The sequence below is a fragment of the Trichechus manatus genome, unplaced genomic scaffold (genome assembly GCF_000243295.1).
Source record: "Trichechus manatus latirostris isolate Lorelei unplaced genomic scaffold, TriManLat1.0 scaffold00087, whole genome shotgun sequence".
Lineage (NCBI taxonomy): Eukaryota > Metazoa > Chordata > Mammalia > Sirenia > Trichechidae > Trichechus > Trichechus manatus.
This window is the reverse complement of record NW_004444023.1, coordinates 3,818,801-3,835,059: the sequence shown is the minus strand read 5'-3', so window position 1 is coordinate 3,835,059 and position 16,259 is coordinate 3,818,801. Positions and strand designations below refer to the sequence as shown.

Here is a 16,259-nt window from a genome sequence, read left to right as displayed (position 1 = left end):
AAAAAAAAAAAAAAAAAAAAACCATGGGTACAGTGTCTGACCTCTAACTTCACAAGGGGGAAGGAGAATCAAGGTTAACAGCCCAAGGCTAATTCCTAGGAGGTGGAAGTCAGACTTGCCTCCTCTTTCTGCCATCTTTACCAGTCTTGACACCAATCATCCCTCCCACGACACTCTCTACTTCTCTGCTGGTTTCAATAATTCATTGTACTGGCCACACAGAACTCACAGACCATACTCATGATTATGGGGTTTATTAGGGAAGTAACAGGTTACAGTTCAGGTTCAGAAACACTCAGGATACAGTTCTTCCATCAGGACAGCCTCTTCTCATTTGTGCTCACAGGCATGCATCTCCCTGGCCTGTCCCTCAGCCTCTGCCCAAAGGCACTCAGCTTTTTCTCTCCGTGGGCCAGAAAGCCCACTGCGTGATCCTCTGCTGCTGGGTCTCTCTTGCTGGGTCTTTCCTGCCACCGCTTCTCACCATCTTCAGGGTTACAGCTCTCTCTCTCTCTCAGTCTCCTGCTTCCAGGAGCTTCTCAGTGCAGGGATCCCAGGTCCAAAGGATGTGCTCGCTCCTGGCTGTTCTTCCTTGGTGGTGGTGGGTTCCTCTCTTACCTGCCTCTGGGGTGGCTCATTTCAAGCCCAGTGTGATGGCAGAACTGAGCAATCCCTTTGGTGGGTTATGATTACCCTATCACACAGTCCCACCCAGTCACTTGGGTGGGATTTACAAGACCATGGCTAGAAAGGCCACACAAAATCAATTCATTACACCGCAAGTGTACAGAAACAGTATCACCGAGGATCTGCCATACATTCTAAAACACAGCCTCTTGTCAGACCCTCTAGTTCCTGCTTCTCTAAGCTGGCTGAACATAGATAATTTTCCAAAAGAACCCAATGTCTAAGGTAAAACGATCCCAGCTAAGCTGTTTATTGTGCTATTGTTTGACCTGAAGGTGACTTCAGGAAACCCATTCCTTTAAAGTTCAGAAGGACATCTAAGGGTGGATGGCCTGGGTGGGTCACCCCAATTCCATGGACCCAGAAATCTGGATTCCAGGAGAATCAAAATAATTTTGTCACAAGTTAGAAGAGCTTTATCCTTCAGATTGACTGCCCACACAGCCTTTCTCTAACCTAGCCACCCTGAGTTAAGTTAGAGCGTACAAATTAGGATTCAGTCCTTCAGACTGCCAAATAGGCAGACACCAGCCCCTGCTTCTCTCACTACCACCCTGTGTGTTCGTTAGTTCCTTGGAATGGCTCACAGGATTCACGGAGAATACGGTATCTATACTTAGAGTTACCCATTTATTATAATCGGAAAGGATACAAAAGAAGAGATGCACAGGGTGCGGTCTGGGAGGGGTCCTGGTGGGAGGCTTTCATTGTCCCCAGCGACATGCCACCCTCCCAAGAGCATGTGTTCTCCACAATGCAGGAAGCCCCCCCCACCGAACTGTCATATTCAAAGCTTTTTATCTTTTCCTGGCATGGTCATGATTGAATCAATCACTGACAGCATGATTGAATTATGCCTCCCTCCCTTCCTGAGGGTAGCTGCCTGGTTGGTGTGTGTAGCCCCCACTCATTTGCACACATTCTCATGTTTTACATAATAAAGGCACCTCAGTTGCTGGGGAATTCCAAGGGCTATCTTTCAAGACCAAAGAGCCCTGGTGGCACAGTGGTTAAGCGTTCGGCTGCCAACTGTAAGGTCGGCTGCCAACTGTAAGGTCGGCGCTTCAAACCCACCGGAACCAGCTAGCATCCTCCACAGGAGAAAGATGTGGCAGTCTACTTCCATAAAGATTTATGTCCTTGGAAACCCTATGGGGCAGTTCTGCTGTGTCCTACAGGTTCACTATGAGTTGGAATCGACTTGACGGCAGTAGGTTTGGGTTTCTTTGGGTGATCTCTCAGGAACCAAAGACAAAGGCCAAATCTAGTTCTTTGTCTCCCATACTCTTTGAATGTGTGTAGTTTACTGAATGTCAGTTATACTTCCATAAAGCTTTTTTAAACACACACATTGTCTTAGTTACCTAGTGCTGCCGTAACACAAATACCACAAGTGGGTGACTTCAACGAACAGAAGTTTATTTTCTCACAGTTTAGGAGCCCAGAAGGCCCAATTCAAGGTGTGGCTCTCCATGAGGTCCTTCCTTGCCTATTCCAGCTTTCAGTCAAACCAAACAACCAAACCCATTGCCACTGAGTTGATTCAGACTCCTCGTGACCCTATAGCATAGAGTAGAACTGTCCTTATAGGATTTCCAAGGCTGTAATCTTTACAGAATCAGATTGCCACATCTTTCTCCCGCAGAGTGACTGGTGGGTTCATATTGCCGACATTTTGGTTTACAGCCAAGTGCTTAACCACTGCGCCATCAGGGCTCCTTCCAGCTTCTGGTAGCTGCCAGCAATCCCTGTAGATGCATCTGTCTCCATTGTCTGCCTTCCTCTTCCCCCTGTGTGTGTCTTCTGTGTCTAATATGCTCTTTTTATAACTCAGAAGTGATTAGATTTACAACCCACCGTCTTCATGTGTGGTCTAATTGACATAGCAAAGAAAACCCAGTTTTCAAACAGGATTACACTCACAGGTGTGACATTAGGATTCTAGAGGATATTTTGGGGGGACACAATTTAGTCCATAACACACACACATACAACCCACGGGCCAGGTTCTGAGCCCTCTAAGTGCATTAACTCTTCATTCTTGCAGCAAATCTAGGAAGTAGACATGCTTGTCATCATTTTAAAGCTAGGAAGCTGAGGGAAGAAAGGCTTGGCAATCTACTTCTGAAAAATCAGCCACTGAAAACCCTGCGGAGCACAGTTCTACTCTGACACACATGGGGTCACCAGGAGTCAGGATCGACTCGGCAGCTGGTTTGGTTTTTAACTGGATTGGGTGGAAAATGTAATATATGTATACATATATGCAGAGTAAAACCTGTGAGAGCCGGAACTCAATGGGACTGACTTGTTTTTTGAGGTCTCAAGTATTCCGCCCTTGACAGGGTGCAGGCTTAGCACTTTTCTATCGCTTATTTTAGTGGGAAATAGTTGAGTTTTCCTTCTCTGACAGGTTTCTGCCTTATACAGTTTCCAGCTTTTGCAGGTTTTACTGTATATGCTTATATATCTATGAATATCATACACTACAGAGCCCTGGTGGCACAGTAGGTAAGCACTCGTCTGCTAACCGAAAGGTCCGTGGTTTGAACCCACCAGCTGCTCCGCGGGAGAAAGATTTACAGCCTTGGAAGCCCTATGCGGCAGTTCTACTCTGTCTTATAGGGTAGATATGAGTCAGAATCAACTCAACAGCAACAGGTTTTATCAGTTGCAATAGCAACTGATAAAAATGAGACAGTGATTCTATTTGGTTTGTAATCTGAGTGAGAAAGCCATGTTATTGATCACACCTAAGAAATTCTCCTTCCAAGGGACTAATGGACCACAACTACCACGGCCTCCACCAGACTGAGTCCAGCACAATTAGATGGTGCCCAGCTACCACCACTGACTGCTCTGACAGGGATCGCAATAGAGGGTCACGGACAGAGCTGGAGAAAAATGTAGAACAAAATTCTAACTCAAAAAAAACCCAGACTTAGTGGCCTGACAGAGACTGGAGAAACCCCAAGAATATGGCCTCCGCACACCATTTTAGCCCAGTAATGAAGTCATTCCTGCGGTTCACCCTTTAGCCAAAGATTAAACAGGCCCATGAAACAAAACAAGACTAAATAAATAAGCACACCAGCCCAGGGGCAAGAAGAGAAGGCGGGGGTGGGGGGTGGGGGTGGGGAGGCTAGTAATAGGGAACATGTGGTCGAGAAGAGGAGAGTGTTGACATGTTGTGGGGTTGGCAACCAATGTCACAAAACAATATGTGTATTAATTGTTTAATGAGAAGCTAGTTTGCTCTGTAAACCGTCTAAAGTGCAATAAAAAAAATTTAAAATTCAGAAAAAAAAGAAATAATTCTCCTAAATTAGCCAGCTTTGAAATTCTTTTTGATCCTTCAAAAAAAAAAGATGGGAAGCTAAGGCTCAGGGAGGTTAACTAATGTGCCCAAGGTGACACAGCTGGTGAGTGGCAGAGCTGGGATTTGAACGCAGGCAGTCTGAACCCTCCCCTGGTTTTTTGTGTTGTTGTTTTTTTTTTTACTTGTGGTGTATGGAGAAGCAGAGATAGGGATGAAAGGGGCAGGGGATGGAGGAGGCCCTGCTGAATCTGCCTTTGACTTCCCGCCTGGTCTTCAGGCTGCAGGGCTGCAAGGCCCAGTGCTGCGGCTGCGGGAGCCTCTTGGCGTGCTGGCCATCGTGTGCCCGGATGAGTGGCCTCTGCTCGCCTTTGTGTCCCTGCTGGCTGCCGCCCTTGCCTATGGCAACACCCTAGTCATGGTGCCCAGCGGGGCCTGCCCCCTGCCTGCCCTGGAGGTCTGCCAGGTACTATCACCTTCCTGCCTGCTGCTCCCAGCAGCACCTGGGGCAGGCAGATGGGTGGGGGAGGGGAAGGTGCCACACCGCCTGCTGGGAGCTTGGCTCGTACTCCACCCCCTGCTAACCTTGGGTAACCCCAGCCCCTCACCCCTCATAGACCCAGTAACCATTCCCTCCAGACCCCTAGCCTTCGCAAGTCCAAGACCCCAACCCCATTCCTTGGAGGAGCCCCATAACCATGTCCCACATGCTCACCCCTTCCCCTGCCACCACTGCCCTGGGGTCTCTCACTCCTTCCCTTCCAACCCTGGGCCTCCCCCTCTCACCCACTAGGATATGGCTACCCTGTTCCCAGCTGGTCTGGTGAATGTGGTGACGGGAGACCGGGACCATCTGACACGCTGCCTGGTCTTGCACCAGGACATCCAGGCCTTGTGGTATTTTGGATCTGCCCAGGTACCCTTTGTCTTGCCACCTTAAGACCACATCTTCAGATGTGGTGTTAGTTTTGACCATCAGTCTCTTCCTTTACAGGGCACATGGTTCCACCCGCTGAGAATTCCTGTTGCTGAAGAGTAGCAATGCCTTGGCAACAAGGTTCCCAGGTCCTACCCTTTTAGGACCCTGGTTGCTAAGGAAGAGGCTCTCCCTAGCAACAGGGGTCCGAGAGTCTGTTCAGCCCAAAGACCTACTCTTATTGGACAGCCAGTTGCTAAGGCCCAGTCCTAGCAAGAGAGTCAGTCTCCTCTCAAACCTGTTGGTTGGCAACTCCTTGTCAAAAAGAGCGTTGGCCCCGACTCCCTTGAACATGGGCAGATGATGAGGAAACTCCCTAACCACAAGGGTCTGCCTCTTCTCTCTCAGCATCTGGAAGGTTTGCTCGCTAGGAGCTGAGCCTTATAGCCACAGAGTCCAAAGGCTCCTGCTTAGGAATAGACCTAGTTACTGTTTAGCAAGGAACAGTGGAAGTGCTGACCCCTTCCTCTCCCCGTTCCAGGGATCCCAGTTTGTGGAGTGGGCCTCCGCGGGAAACCTCAAGTCGGTGTGGGTGAATGGGGGCTGCCGGCGGGCCTGGGATCAGGAGGCCGAAGGGGCTGGCCCAGAGTTCAGGCTTCGAGCAGCACGGACCAAGGCCCTGTGGCTGCCCATGGGGGACTGACCTGAGTGTGCACCCACTCCAACCTAGACAGAGAAGAGAGAACCCCAGTGGACACCAGACACGTGGAACATTCCTGATTATGGTCCCAGTGCCGTCCAATAAACCGTCTGACTAACCCTGGCTGTGCTTCTTGAGGGGAGGGAGGGAGCGCCAACTTCAGGTCTGTTTGAGGCCGTTTTAGCGCTGAGATTTAGAACTAAACCTCAGTTGGGCTGACTCAGATACAACGCAGTGTTTGTGAAATAGATAAAGGGGACTCTGCTCCTGGTCCCGTGTGCAATGGCTCCAGCGCAGGAAGATCTGGGTTCAAGCCCCAGCTCGCCGCCTTCGGACATCCCCCCACCCAATCCACCCGGCCCTGGTCCCTCTTAGAAACCAGAGTCCTTCGAAGGCGCCATCTGCGGTGCCACCTGCTACCACCAGGTGGCGCCCTCCCCGTCGGCCCAGATTCCACCCCAGTTCACATTCTCCCCCAAAAAATTTCCTTTCACTTTCGATCTCTCGCTGTCACCCGGCCTGGCCCCTTCCACACCCAGCTGGGGAAGCCTGGTGCGTGGAGAGAACTGGGCTGTGGGTCCCCTAGGGGCGGGCGGGGCCCCTTCTCTTGCTGAGGCAGGAGGTGGGGGTTCGGGTTCCTGGGGTCCCTAGGTCCCTGACCTGAAGGGGGTTCCGGGGGCCGGACATCGGGGTTCTTGGAAGGGGAGATGAGTTTTCACTGTAACTGGGGCTCATGCAGGAAGCCAGCAGGAGCAGGAGGCGGAAACTTAGCCACATCAAGGGGGCAAGGGAGGGGCGGGAAGGTGGAGGGGCGGGTGAGACAGGGGATGCAGGGTGTGGGTCCGCCACTGGCTCTTCTGTCCCTTTCAAGAGCTTGCCATAGGCATGAGGGGCCCCGGGCCGAGATGACAGTGCTGGCGCCAGCCTGGAGCCCCACGGTGCGTACACGTGGGGACAAGGTCGGGGGGGGGGGCAGTGTCAAGGTGGGGCAGAGGGGAGGAGAGACGGGCAGAGCCAGAGGAAGTGGGGAGAGGTGGGAGAGACGGACAGAGGTGCGGGAGATGTGGACAGATGTAGGGGAGATGGATAAAGGTGGGTGAAAGACAAATAGGTGAAGGAGGGACGGAAAGACATGGAGAGAGACAGACAGACTTAGGGTAAGACAAACATACGGAGATGTGGACAGGCATGGGGGAGACTGGACATGCATGGGGAGGAGCAGATAAAGGTGGGGAGAGACAAGATGGACTGCCGTGGGGAAGACGGAAAGATGTGGGGACAGGTGGACAGATGGTGAGGAAAGACCGATGGACGTGGGAAGAGACAGGAGCAGGAGATGTGGACAGACTTGGGGCGGGACGGACAGGTGTGGGTACGAATGGGGAGGACAGGACCAAGGACCAGAGGAGCTGGGGCGGGCAGAGGGACGCGGGATGGAAGCAGGTGGGCGGAGGAGCAGCAGTGGGGGCGAAAAGACTGACGGCTGGACGGCGCTGGGCAGAGGGCGAGACGTGGGGAACTGGGCAAAGACGGGGATGGACGGGGACAGAGAGGTAGAAAAGATTAATGACCCGGGAAGGGAGAAAGAGGGAGAGGAAAAGGGGCTGCGGGGGGCCATGGGTGGGGCTGCGGGTGTGAGTCACTAGAGGGCGCCCCGTCCCCGCAGACCTCCCTGCTGCTGCTGCTACTGCTGAGCCCCGGCCTCGGCGGGACCCCCGACTGCACCTTCCCCCAAAGCCCCATCTCTTCCAACTTCGCTGTCGCCTTCCGCAAGCTGGTGAGCGCCCTGCCACGACCGCTCCTGCAGCCCTTTGAAGGCCTCTGAGGCTGAGGCTGAGTTCCCCTTCTCAATGGGTCTCTGTACCCCTCTCTCTCTGGGTCCCTGTCCCCCTCTCTCTCTGGGTCTCTGTCCCCCTCTCCTTCTGGGTCTCTGTCTCTCTTTCTCTCTGGGTCTCTGTTCCCCTCTCTCTCTGGGTCTCTGCCTCCCTGTCCTTCTGGGTCTCTTTCCCCCTCTCTCTCTGGGTCCCTGTCCCCCCACCCCCGAGTACCTGTCTCTCCCTCTGTCTGGGTCTCTGTCCCCCTTTCTCTGGGTTTCTGTCCCCCTTTCTCTCTGGGTCTATGTCTCCCTCTCTCTGAATCTCTCTCCCCTCTCTCTGGCACTTTCTGCCTCCATCTCTCCAAGTCTCCATAGTTCCATCCCCTCCGTTTTCAGCCAGCTTGTTCTCTCCCGCAGTCTGACTACCTGCTTCAAGACTATCCAGTCACTGTTGCCTCCAACCTGCAGGACGTGAGTCACAGATGGGAGGGGCCTGGGATGGAGGTGGGAGCCAGAGACTCCAGATCGCCACCCTTCAGGGGACCAGGCTAGTTTGCCGACCCAGCCCCCTCCTCCCTCAGACCCAGGAATCCAGGTCCCCAGCCCCCTCCTTCCTCAAACCCAGGAATTGGAGCCCCCAGCCCCCTTGTCCCTCAGACCCAGGGGTGCCAGGCCCCAGCCCCTGCTCGCTCAGACTCAGGAGTCCCAAAACCCAGCCCCCTCCTCCCTTTGACACAGTAGTCCAGGCCCCTCAGACCCAGAGGTCCTGGGCCCTCAACCACCTCCTCCCTTGGAGCTGGCTGTGGATTTGAACTGCTGACCTTTTGGTTAGCAGCCTGAGCTCTTAACCACTGTGCCACTAGGGCTCCCTCTCAGACCCAGGAGTCCCAAAACCCAGCCCCCTCCTGCCTCAGACCCAGAAGTCCCAGCCCTCAGCCCCCTCCTCCCTCAGACCTAGGAGTCCCGGCCCCAAACCCCTTCCGCACACAGAGCCCAGAGTGTGGGCTGTGTCTCCCCAGGACGAGGTCTGCGGGGCGCTCTGGCGGCTGGTCCTGGCCCAGCGCTGGATGATACGCCTCAAGACAGTGGCTGGGTCCCAGATGTACATCCTGCTGGAGGCTGTGGACACTGAAATACACTTTGTCACCTCATGTGCCTTCCAGGTCAGCCCTGAACTTGAGGCCAAGTGAGGTGTGCGAGATGTCTTCCTAGGGAGTAGGGGTAATGCTCAGCTAGGCCTTCCTGGAGATTTCATTTGACCAGAGCAATCCAAGGAAGGTGGAGGCTGGAACCCCAGGCTCACCAGGCCCATGGCTGGGTGTTGTGGGAATAAATGACACTTCTCTAGCCACCTGAGGACATGAACGTTGTAGGCCATTTCTGTGGGCCAGATATCCCAGGCCTTTGCTGGGTCACTATAAGTTGGAATTGACTAGACGGCAATAGGTTTGGTTTGGTTTGGTTTGGTTGCTGGGCGTTGCTAAGGGGTTCTCTCTCCTAGCAACCAGGGAGAGACAGGAGATCTAAACTCTCTCAGACCCAGGCCTAACTGAGCCCTGCTGCTGGGCGTTGCTAAGGGGTGTTTCCCCTAGCAACCAGGGAGGGATAGGAGATCTAAACTCTCTCACCCAGGCTTAACTGAGCCTTGCTGCTGGGCGTTGCTAAGGGGTGTTTCCCCTGGCGACCAGGGAGAGATAGTTGGGGGATCTAAACTCCCTCAGACCCAAACCTGACTGGGCGTTGCTAAGGGGTTCACTCCCCTAGCAACCAGGGAGAGACAGGAAATCTAAACTCTCTCAGACCCAGTCCTATCTGAGCCCTGTTGCTGGGCGTTGCTAAGGGGTATTTCCCCTAGCAACCAGGGAGCAATAGATAGGGGATCTAAACTGTCTTAGAGACCCAGGCCTTCAAGGCTCTGTTGCTGGGCAGGGTGGGGCCCTAGGTCTGAGGAGATGCTGGGGTGATGCGGTGGTGACGTCTCCCTCCCCTGCCCCCAGCCCCTCCCCAGCTGTCTTCGCTTCGTCCAGACCAACATCTCCCACCTCCTGCAGGACACCTCTGCGCAGCTGGCTGCTCTGAAGCCCCAGATCAAGAGCCGGAATTTCTCCCAGTGCCTGGAGCTGCAATGTCAGCCGGGTAAAGGCTCCCAGTGCCCCTAACTGGTGCTCATCCCCACCCCCTTCCCAGCCTCCCATCACCTCCAACCCACACTGGGTGTGACTCTCACCCTACCCTGCTCCCCACTGGCTGTGTGATGGGGGGCATGTCCCTTCTGATTTCTGGACCTCAGTTTACCCATCTGTGAATACCCATTGCCATGGAATCCATTCTGACTCATAGCAGCCCTGCAGGACAGAGTGGAACTGCCCCATAGAGTTTCCTAGGCTGTAATCTTTACGAAAGCAGATGGCCAAGCGCTTAACCACTGTGCCACCAGGGCTCCATCCATCTCTGAATAGGGAACAGTAATCCCTGCCTTGTCTCCATATGGCAGTGCTGTCCAATGAAAATGCAATTTGGGTAATTTTACATATTCTAGTAGCCTTGTCAGAAAAAAGTAAAATAGGTGAATTCTTTTTTTGTCAGGATTTTTAATGTTTGTTGTTTTTTAGCAAGTTAATAGTTTTTTTAAATTTATTTTATTGTGGTAAAATATATGTAATAGAAAATTTGCCATTTTAACCATTTCAGTGGCATTAATTTTATTCAAATTGTTGTGCAAACATCCGCACTATTTTTCTTTAGTTGTCGTAGTTTAAGTGAAAGGTTACAATTCAAGTTAGTCTCTCATACAAAAATTTATACATACATTGTTATGTGACCCTAATTGTTCTCCCTATACTGTGACAGCACACTCCTCCTTTCCACCCCGGATTTCCCGTGTCCATTCAACCAGCTCCTGACCCTCTCTGCCTTCTCATCTCACCTCCGGACAGACGCTGCCCATTTAGTCTCATGTATCTGCTTGAGCTAAGAAGCACACTCTTCATGAGTATCGTTTTATGTCCCATAGTCCAGTCTAATCTTTGTCTGGAGAGTTGGCCTCGGGAATGGTTTTAATTCTGACCATCCCCACTATTTATTTCCAAAACTTTTTATCACCCCAAAGAGAAACTCAGTACCCCCTAAGCAATAACTCCCCATTTTCTCTCCGACTGGGCCCCTGGTAACTTTCTGTCTCTATGCATTGGCCTATTCTGGATATTTCCTACAAGTGGGATCGTACAGTATTTGGCCTTTGGTGTCTGGCTCCTTTCACTCAGCATCATGTTTTCAGGGTTCATCAATGTCATAAGAAATAGCACAACTTCATTCCTTTTTATGGCCAAATAATATTCCATTGTACGGATAGACCACATTTTGTTATCCACTCATCTTTTGATGGGATAGTTATTTTTAAAACTTTTAATTTTGAAATAATTATAGATTGACAGGAAGTTGCAAACGAACATGCAGGGGGGCCCCTGTGCCCTTCACCCAGCCTCCCCCAATGTGAACGTTTGCTTGTTAACATTAACTATAGTACAGTATCGAAACCAAGAAACTGATGTCGGTGCAATCCATAGAATTTATTCAGATCTCACCAGTTATACACACACTCAAATAAGTCCCTGAGTGGCACAAACAGTTAAGAGCTCAACTACTAGCTGAAAGGTTGGCTGTTCAAACCCGCCCAGAAGTGCCTTAGAAGATGGGCCTGGCTATCTGCTACTGAAAGGTCACAGCCTTGAAAACCTTATGGAGCAGTTCTGCTCTGCACACATGGAGTCGCCATGTGTCAGAATTGACTGAACAGCAACTGACAATAGCAACACACACTCATTTACATGTGTGTGTATGCATATGTAGCTCCATGCAACTTTATCACGTGTAGCTTCATGTAACCATCACCATAATCAAGACACTTAACTGTACCATCACCACAAGACTCCCTCATGCAAGCCCCCATCCTTAACCTCCTCAGCAACCAATAATTTCTTCTCCATTTCTGTAATTAGGCTATTGAATTTAATTTTAATATTATAATTGTTTTAATAAATAGTAATTTAAGTAACAGATTTTATTTAACCCAGTATCTCCAAATTATTATCTTTTCAACACATACCATACCCGTTGCCGTCGAGTCCAGTCCGACTCATGGCGCCCCCATGTGTGTCAGAGTAGAACTGTGCTCCATAGAGTTTTCAATGGCCGATTTTTTTTTTTAATTGTCGTTTAGGTGGAAGTTTATAACTCAAGTTAGTTTCTCATACAAAAATTTATACACACATCGTTATGTGACCCTAGTTGCTATCCCTATAATGTGACAGCACGCTCCCCCTTTCCACCCCGGATTTCCCGTGTCCACTCAATCAGCTCCTGTCCTTTTCTGCCTTCTCATCTCGCCTCCAGACAGCTGCGCATTTAGTCTCGTGTATCTACTTGAACAAAGAAGCACACTCTTCATGAGTATCATTTTATGTTTTATAGTCCAGTCTAATCTTTGTCTGAAGAGTTGGCTTCGGGAATGGGTTTTAGTTCTGGGTTAACAGAGAGTTTGGGGGCCACATCTTTTGGGGTTCCTCCAGTCTCAGACAGACCATTAAGTCTGGTCTTTTTACATGAATTTGAGTTCTGCACCCCACTTTTCTCCTGCGCCATCTGCGGCTCTCTGTTGTATTCCCTTCAGGGCGGTCACAATGGCTGATTTTTTGGAAGCAGACTGCCACATCTTTCTCCCGAGAAGCAGCTGGTGGGTTCAAACCTCCGACCCTTCAGTTAGCAGCCGAGCACTTAACCACTGCACCACCAAGGCTGCTTGGTGAAGTCAGGGGACAAAAGGGGCCAGAGCATGTGGGGCCTTGTGGATTATTAGTTCTTCATACATTGTATCCTCTAGTTTTATTATCCATCCATCCATCCATTCATTCAAGAAATATTTAATGAGCACTGACTTATCAATAAACAAGACAGATAAGGCTGCTGCTGCCCACATAGATCTCACAGGCTACTGGTAGGATGAAGACAAATAAACACACAGATATATAAGCACTAGAAACATGTTGAGTGCCTCGGTGGTGCAAACAGTTAAGCGCTCAACTACTAGCTGAAAGGCACCTCAGAAGACAGGCCTGGCAATCTGCTTCCAAAAGGTCACAGCCTTGAAAACCCTATGGAGGGCAGTTGTACTCTGCACGCATGGGGTTGCCATGAGTCAGAATCGACTTGACGGCAACTCACAACAAAAGAAACATGTTGATCTTTAGGTGGCGCCAACAGTTAAGACACTCAGCCGCTAACCAAAGGGTTGGAAGTTCGAATCCACTCAGAGGTGCTTCGAAAGAAAGGCCTGGAGATCTGCTTTCCAAAAATCAGCCTTCGAAAACCCTATGGGAGCACATTTCTACTCCAACACACAAGGGGTCGCCGTGAGTCAGAATCAACTCGCCAGCAACTGGTTTTTGAAAACATGTTAGTTCAGTTATAAAGTGAAATGCACACTTGCTATGCCAGGCACTGTTCTAAGCACTTTCTGCATATTCACTCATTTCATTCTCGTGACAACCTCATGAGGTAAGTACAATCATTATCCCCATTTTACAGATGAGGAAATTGAGGCCCACAGAGGCGAGGAGCTACCCACGAGACCGGCCTTTCTTTCCTTCCTTGGCCCTAGCCCTTCTTGTTCACCCAGGCTGCTCTCTCTCTCCAGACCCCTCCACCCCGCTGCCCCCACGGAGTCCCTGGGCTCTGGGAGCCACGGCCCTGCCAACCCCTCAGCGCCCTTTGCTGTTCCTCTTGCTACTGCTGCCCCTTGTCCTGCTCCTGCTGCTGGCTGCTGCCTGGCGCCTGCACGGGCGAAGGAGACGGCGGAGGACTCCCTGTCCCAGCGAGCAGGTGAGGTGGAAGGGGGCGGGGGGCGGAGGGCCCGGGGGGGGGCAGGATGCCCCAGACACTCCAGCAGCTAACTCTGGGGACCCAAGGTGTCCCCCATCTCCAGTCCCCAGGACGGACTGCCCCTGCACCTTGTGGAGCGCTGACCTAGCCAGGACCTCATCTTGGTTAGTCCGTCATGCCCTGTGGGGCCTCGAATGCCAAGCTCAGGGTGATGGACTGTGGAGAGGGGGCACTGGGGAGCCAAGGGAGGGCTGTGAGCAGGGGCAGCACTGGTGTTAGAAAGACCCCATGGGGGACAGACTGGAGGCGAGGAGGCTGGGATGACACCCAGGGAGAGAGGAGGAGGCCTGAGCTGGGGCTATCGGAAGAGGAGGGGACAGGTCAGGGAGAGTCGGGAGTAGGAGGGATGGGGCTGAGAACTGACAGGCTAGGGGGCCATTGGCACAGACGACCCCAGGTCTGCTCCGCCACCCCCTCATGACTGGGTGGACAGTGGGGCTGTCCCAGATGGAGAACCTGGGAGAGGAGCAGGATTAGGGAAAGAACGGAGCTTAGTGGGGACTGGTGGGCTCCAGGGGCCCGGGGACGTCTGGAGAGACATGCGGATGCAAGAGTTCATAAGCCAGGAGAGAGCTGGCCTCCTGGAGCAGGAAGGGAACGGCATTCCAGGCAGAGGGAACCACAGCCACAAAGACCTGCAGGTGTGAAAAAGCGCAGGCGTGCGGTGATGTGGGCCAGCCTGGGGCAGTGCAGGAGAGGGGCTCAACAGGAGTGAGCAAGACAACAGTAAAATCAAGGCCTGGAATCAAACGCCAGGCCAGGGAGCCAGGATTTCCTGCCCAGGGTAGTGGGCAGCCATGGGAGGCATGTGGTGGAGGGAGGACCCAGGGATCAGGTATGGGAGCAGGAGGCAGGTGGACCGTGCAGGACGAAAGAGATGAGACCCTAGCTGACAGTCCTTGCTCACACATACAGTGATCCAGGCCTTGTGCTGGGGTGTTCTAAGGATTAACTCATTAATTGCCACATCAACCTGGCGAGGCTGGTGCCATTATTATCCTCATTTTAGAGAGGCTGAAACCTAGGCACAGAGAGGTAAACAATTTGCCAAAAGTCACACAGCTCGTGAGTTGACAGAGCCGAGATTTGACTCTGTCCTGTCTGGTTCCAGCATCTGTGTCCCTTAGTCCTTCACTCTTCTGCCTCAGTTTCCTTATCTGTTCAAACGCTCTAATAATAATCCTTCCACCATAGGGTCACTGTGAGGTTAAGTGAAGTGACACACAGAACTCCCTTAAAGCACCGCTGTCCAGTGGAAACCAAATGCAAGCCTTACATGTGATTTTAAATTTTCTAGTAGCCACATTAAAAAAAGTAAAAAGAAACATGTGACATCACTTTAAATAACATATTTTACTTCACCCAGGTGGTCCAAAGCATTGCCATTTCAACATGTAATCAATAGTAACAAAGTATGAATGAGATATTTTACATTCTTTTTTTTTTTTTTCGTACCAAGTCTTTGAAAGCAGTCCCTAGGTAGCCCAAACAATTAAGTGCTCGACTACTAGCCGAAAGGTTGGCAGTTGAACCCACCCAGAGGCGCCTGGGAAGACAGGCCTGGTGATCTGCTTTCAAAAGATCATAGCCGTGAAAACCCTATGGAGCAGTTCTACTCTGCACACATGGGGTCACCCAGAGTCAGAAACAACTCGAGGGCAACTAACAAGTCTTCAAAATCCAGCGTATATTTTACAGTCACAGCACATATAGGATTCAGATGCTAAGTTTTCATCAGAAACACTTGATCTGCATTTATAGTTCATGAAATTTACTATTGTAAAAGTATATTCAAAGGCCCAAGTGTTCCAAATGTACTTAAAAGTTTTCCAAACTGAATTGAGTGTCAGTTTCTAAATTTAATTTTTTATTTCAGCCCTTGTTGCTGAGCATTAGTTCCTTAAATTTAAATTAAATTAGATAAAATAAAAAATCCAGTTCCTCAGTGCACCAGCCACATGTCAAGTGCTCAATAGTCCCATGTGGCTGGTGGCCGCCATATTGAATCGTATAGACTTGGAACTTTTCCTTTATCACAGAGAGGTCTTTGAACATCGCTGCCCTAGCACATAGTGAGTGCTTGCATCTATCATCCCACTTGACAGAGGAGGACACTGAGGCCCAGAGAAGGGAGTCCTCTGCCAGAGGACACACAGCCAGGATGTGGAGAAAGTCAGCGACAGGCTGGTCCCCTTCTCGGCGCCCTGCCCCTTTCGATCTCTCCCCAGGATGGAGGCAACACCAGAACCCAGGCTCAACCCCAAGACCGCCGGGAAGCCCTCTGTACAAAGCCCTCATCGTTATGAATTTGTATATAAATAAATCATCCTTTTCTACCAGCTCTGGCCAGGCCTGTCTGTGGATGGGACAGGGTGGGGATAGGGCAGCTTGGGTTTCACAGCCTTGGTTTTACAGTTAATACCATGCTTCATTCAACACATGCCTTCTGAGGCCTCCAGGGGCCTAGGACCAGTGCTGGGCAATGCTGGGACCCAGACAGGAGTCAGAACCCAGCGTGGCCCACGGGGGAGAAGATACAGACCCAGAGAGCCACAGTGGAGCATGACATGTGCTTTAATGCACGTAGCGCAGGCACTGTGAGGGCCCTTAGGAGGTACCTGACCTGGTCTGGGATGGGCAGTGGGGCTCTCTGGAGGACAGGACTCTTGATTTGGAGGAGTGGGAGTTTTTGAGGAAAAGGGTGGCAGGCAAAGAGTTTTCCAAACTGAAGTGACACACATGCAAAGCTTGGAGAAAAAAGAGACTATAGGACAATGTGGCTAGAGCAGAGTGACCATGGGGTGGAGAAGGGAGGAGGAGTGGACAGTGGCAGAAGAGGCTGAAGAGGTCAGCAGGGGCCAAATAACAAGGGCTGCAGACCTTGGAA

The 16,259-nt window shown here is 51.3% G+C and overlaps 2 protein-coding genes across 4 annotated transcripts in view; both read left to right on the top strand.

Moving 5' to 3' along the window:
- ALDH16A1 (aldehyde dehydrogenase 16 family member A1) overlaps positions 1–5,672 on the top strand; it is a 31,860-nt gene extending 26,188 nt beyond the window's left edge. For both annotated transcript variants that reach the window (XM_004381652.2, XM_004381651.2), the window contains 3 exons: positions 4,284–4,469; positions 4,797–4,919; positions 5,461–5,672. In XM_004381652.2, the coding sequence (XP_004381709.1) occupies positions 4,284–4,469; positions 4,797–4,919; positions 5,461–5,622 (471 nt within the window). In that variant the 3' untranslated portion in view covers positions 5,623–5,672. The remainder of the gene's footprint in view (positions 1–4,283; positions 4,470–4,796; positions 4,920–5,460) is intronic.
- A 795-nt stretch (positions 5,673–6,467) lies between these two features.
- FLT3LG (fms related receptor tyrosine kinase 3 ligand) lies at positions 6,468–15,735 on the top strand. Of its 2 annotated transcripts, XM_004381817.2 has the most exons (7): positions 6,468–6,557; positions 7,286–7,396; positions 7,853–7,906; positions 8,455–8,598; positions 9,433–9,571; positions 13,128–13,312; positions 15,478–15,735. In XM_004381817.2, exons 1-7 carry the CDS (start codon positions 6,525–6,527, stop codon positions 15,676–15,678), a joined length of 867 nt encoding a protein of 288 aa, XP_004381874.1. In that variant the 5' UTR covers positions 6,468–6,524; the 3' UTR covers positions 15,679–15,735. The 2 variants fall into 2 exon arrangements, with proteins under 2 accessions (XP_004381874.1, XP_023592049.1); XM_023736281.1 differs by lacking the exons at positions 13,128–13,312; positions 15,478–15,735 and adding an exon at positions 12,682–13,034.
- Positions 15,736–16,259: the final 524 nt, after the last annotated feature.

What these genes read in the sequence shown, in the direction of transcription:
- FLT3LG (XM_004381817.2), top strand. Translation starts at nt 6,525, where the DNA reads ATGACAGTGCTGGCGCCAGCCTGGAGCCCCACG. An exon ending in TCACCTCATGTGCCTTCCAG is followed by an intron (nt 8,599 to 9,432) that starts GTCAGCCCTGAA and finishes CCCTGCCCCCAG; the next exon opens with CCCCTCCCCAGCTGTCTTCG. An exon ending in GGAGCTGCAATGTCAGCCGG is followed by an intron (nt 9,572 to 13,127) that starts GTAAAGGCTCCC and finishes CTCTCTCTCCAG; the next exon opens with ACCCCTCCACCCCGCTGCCC.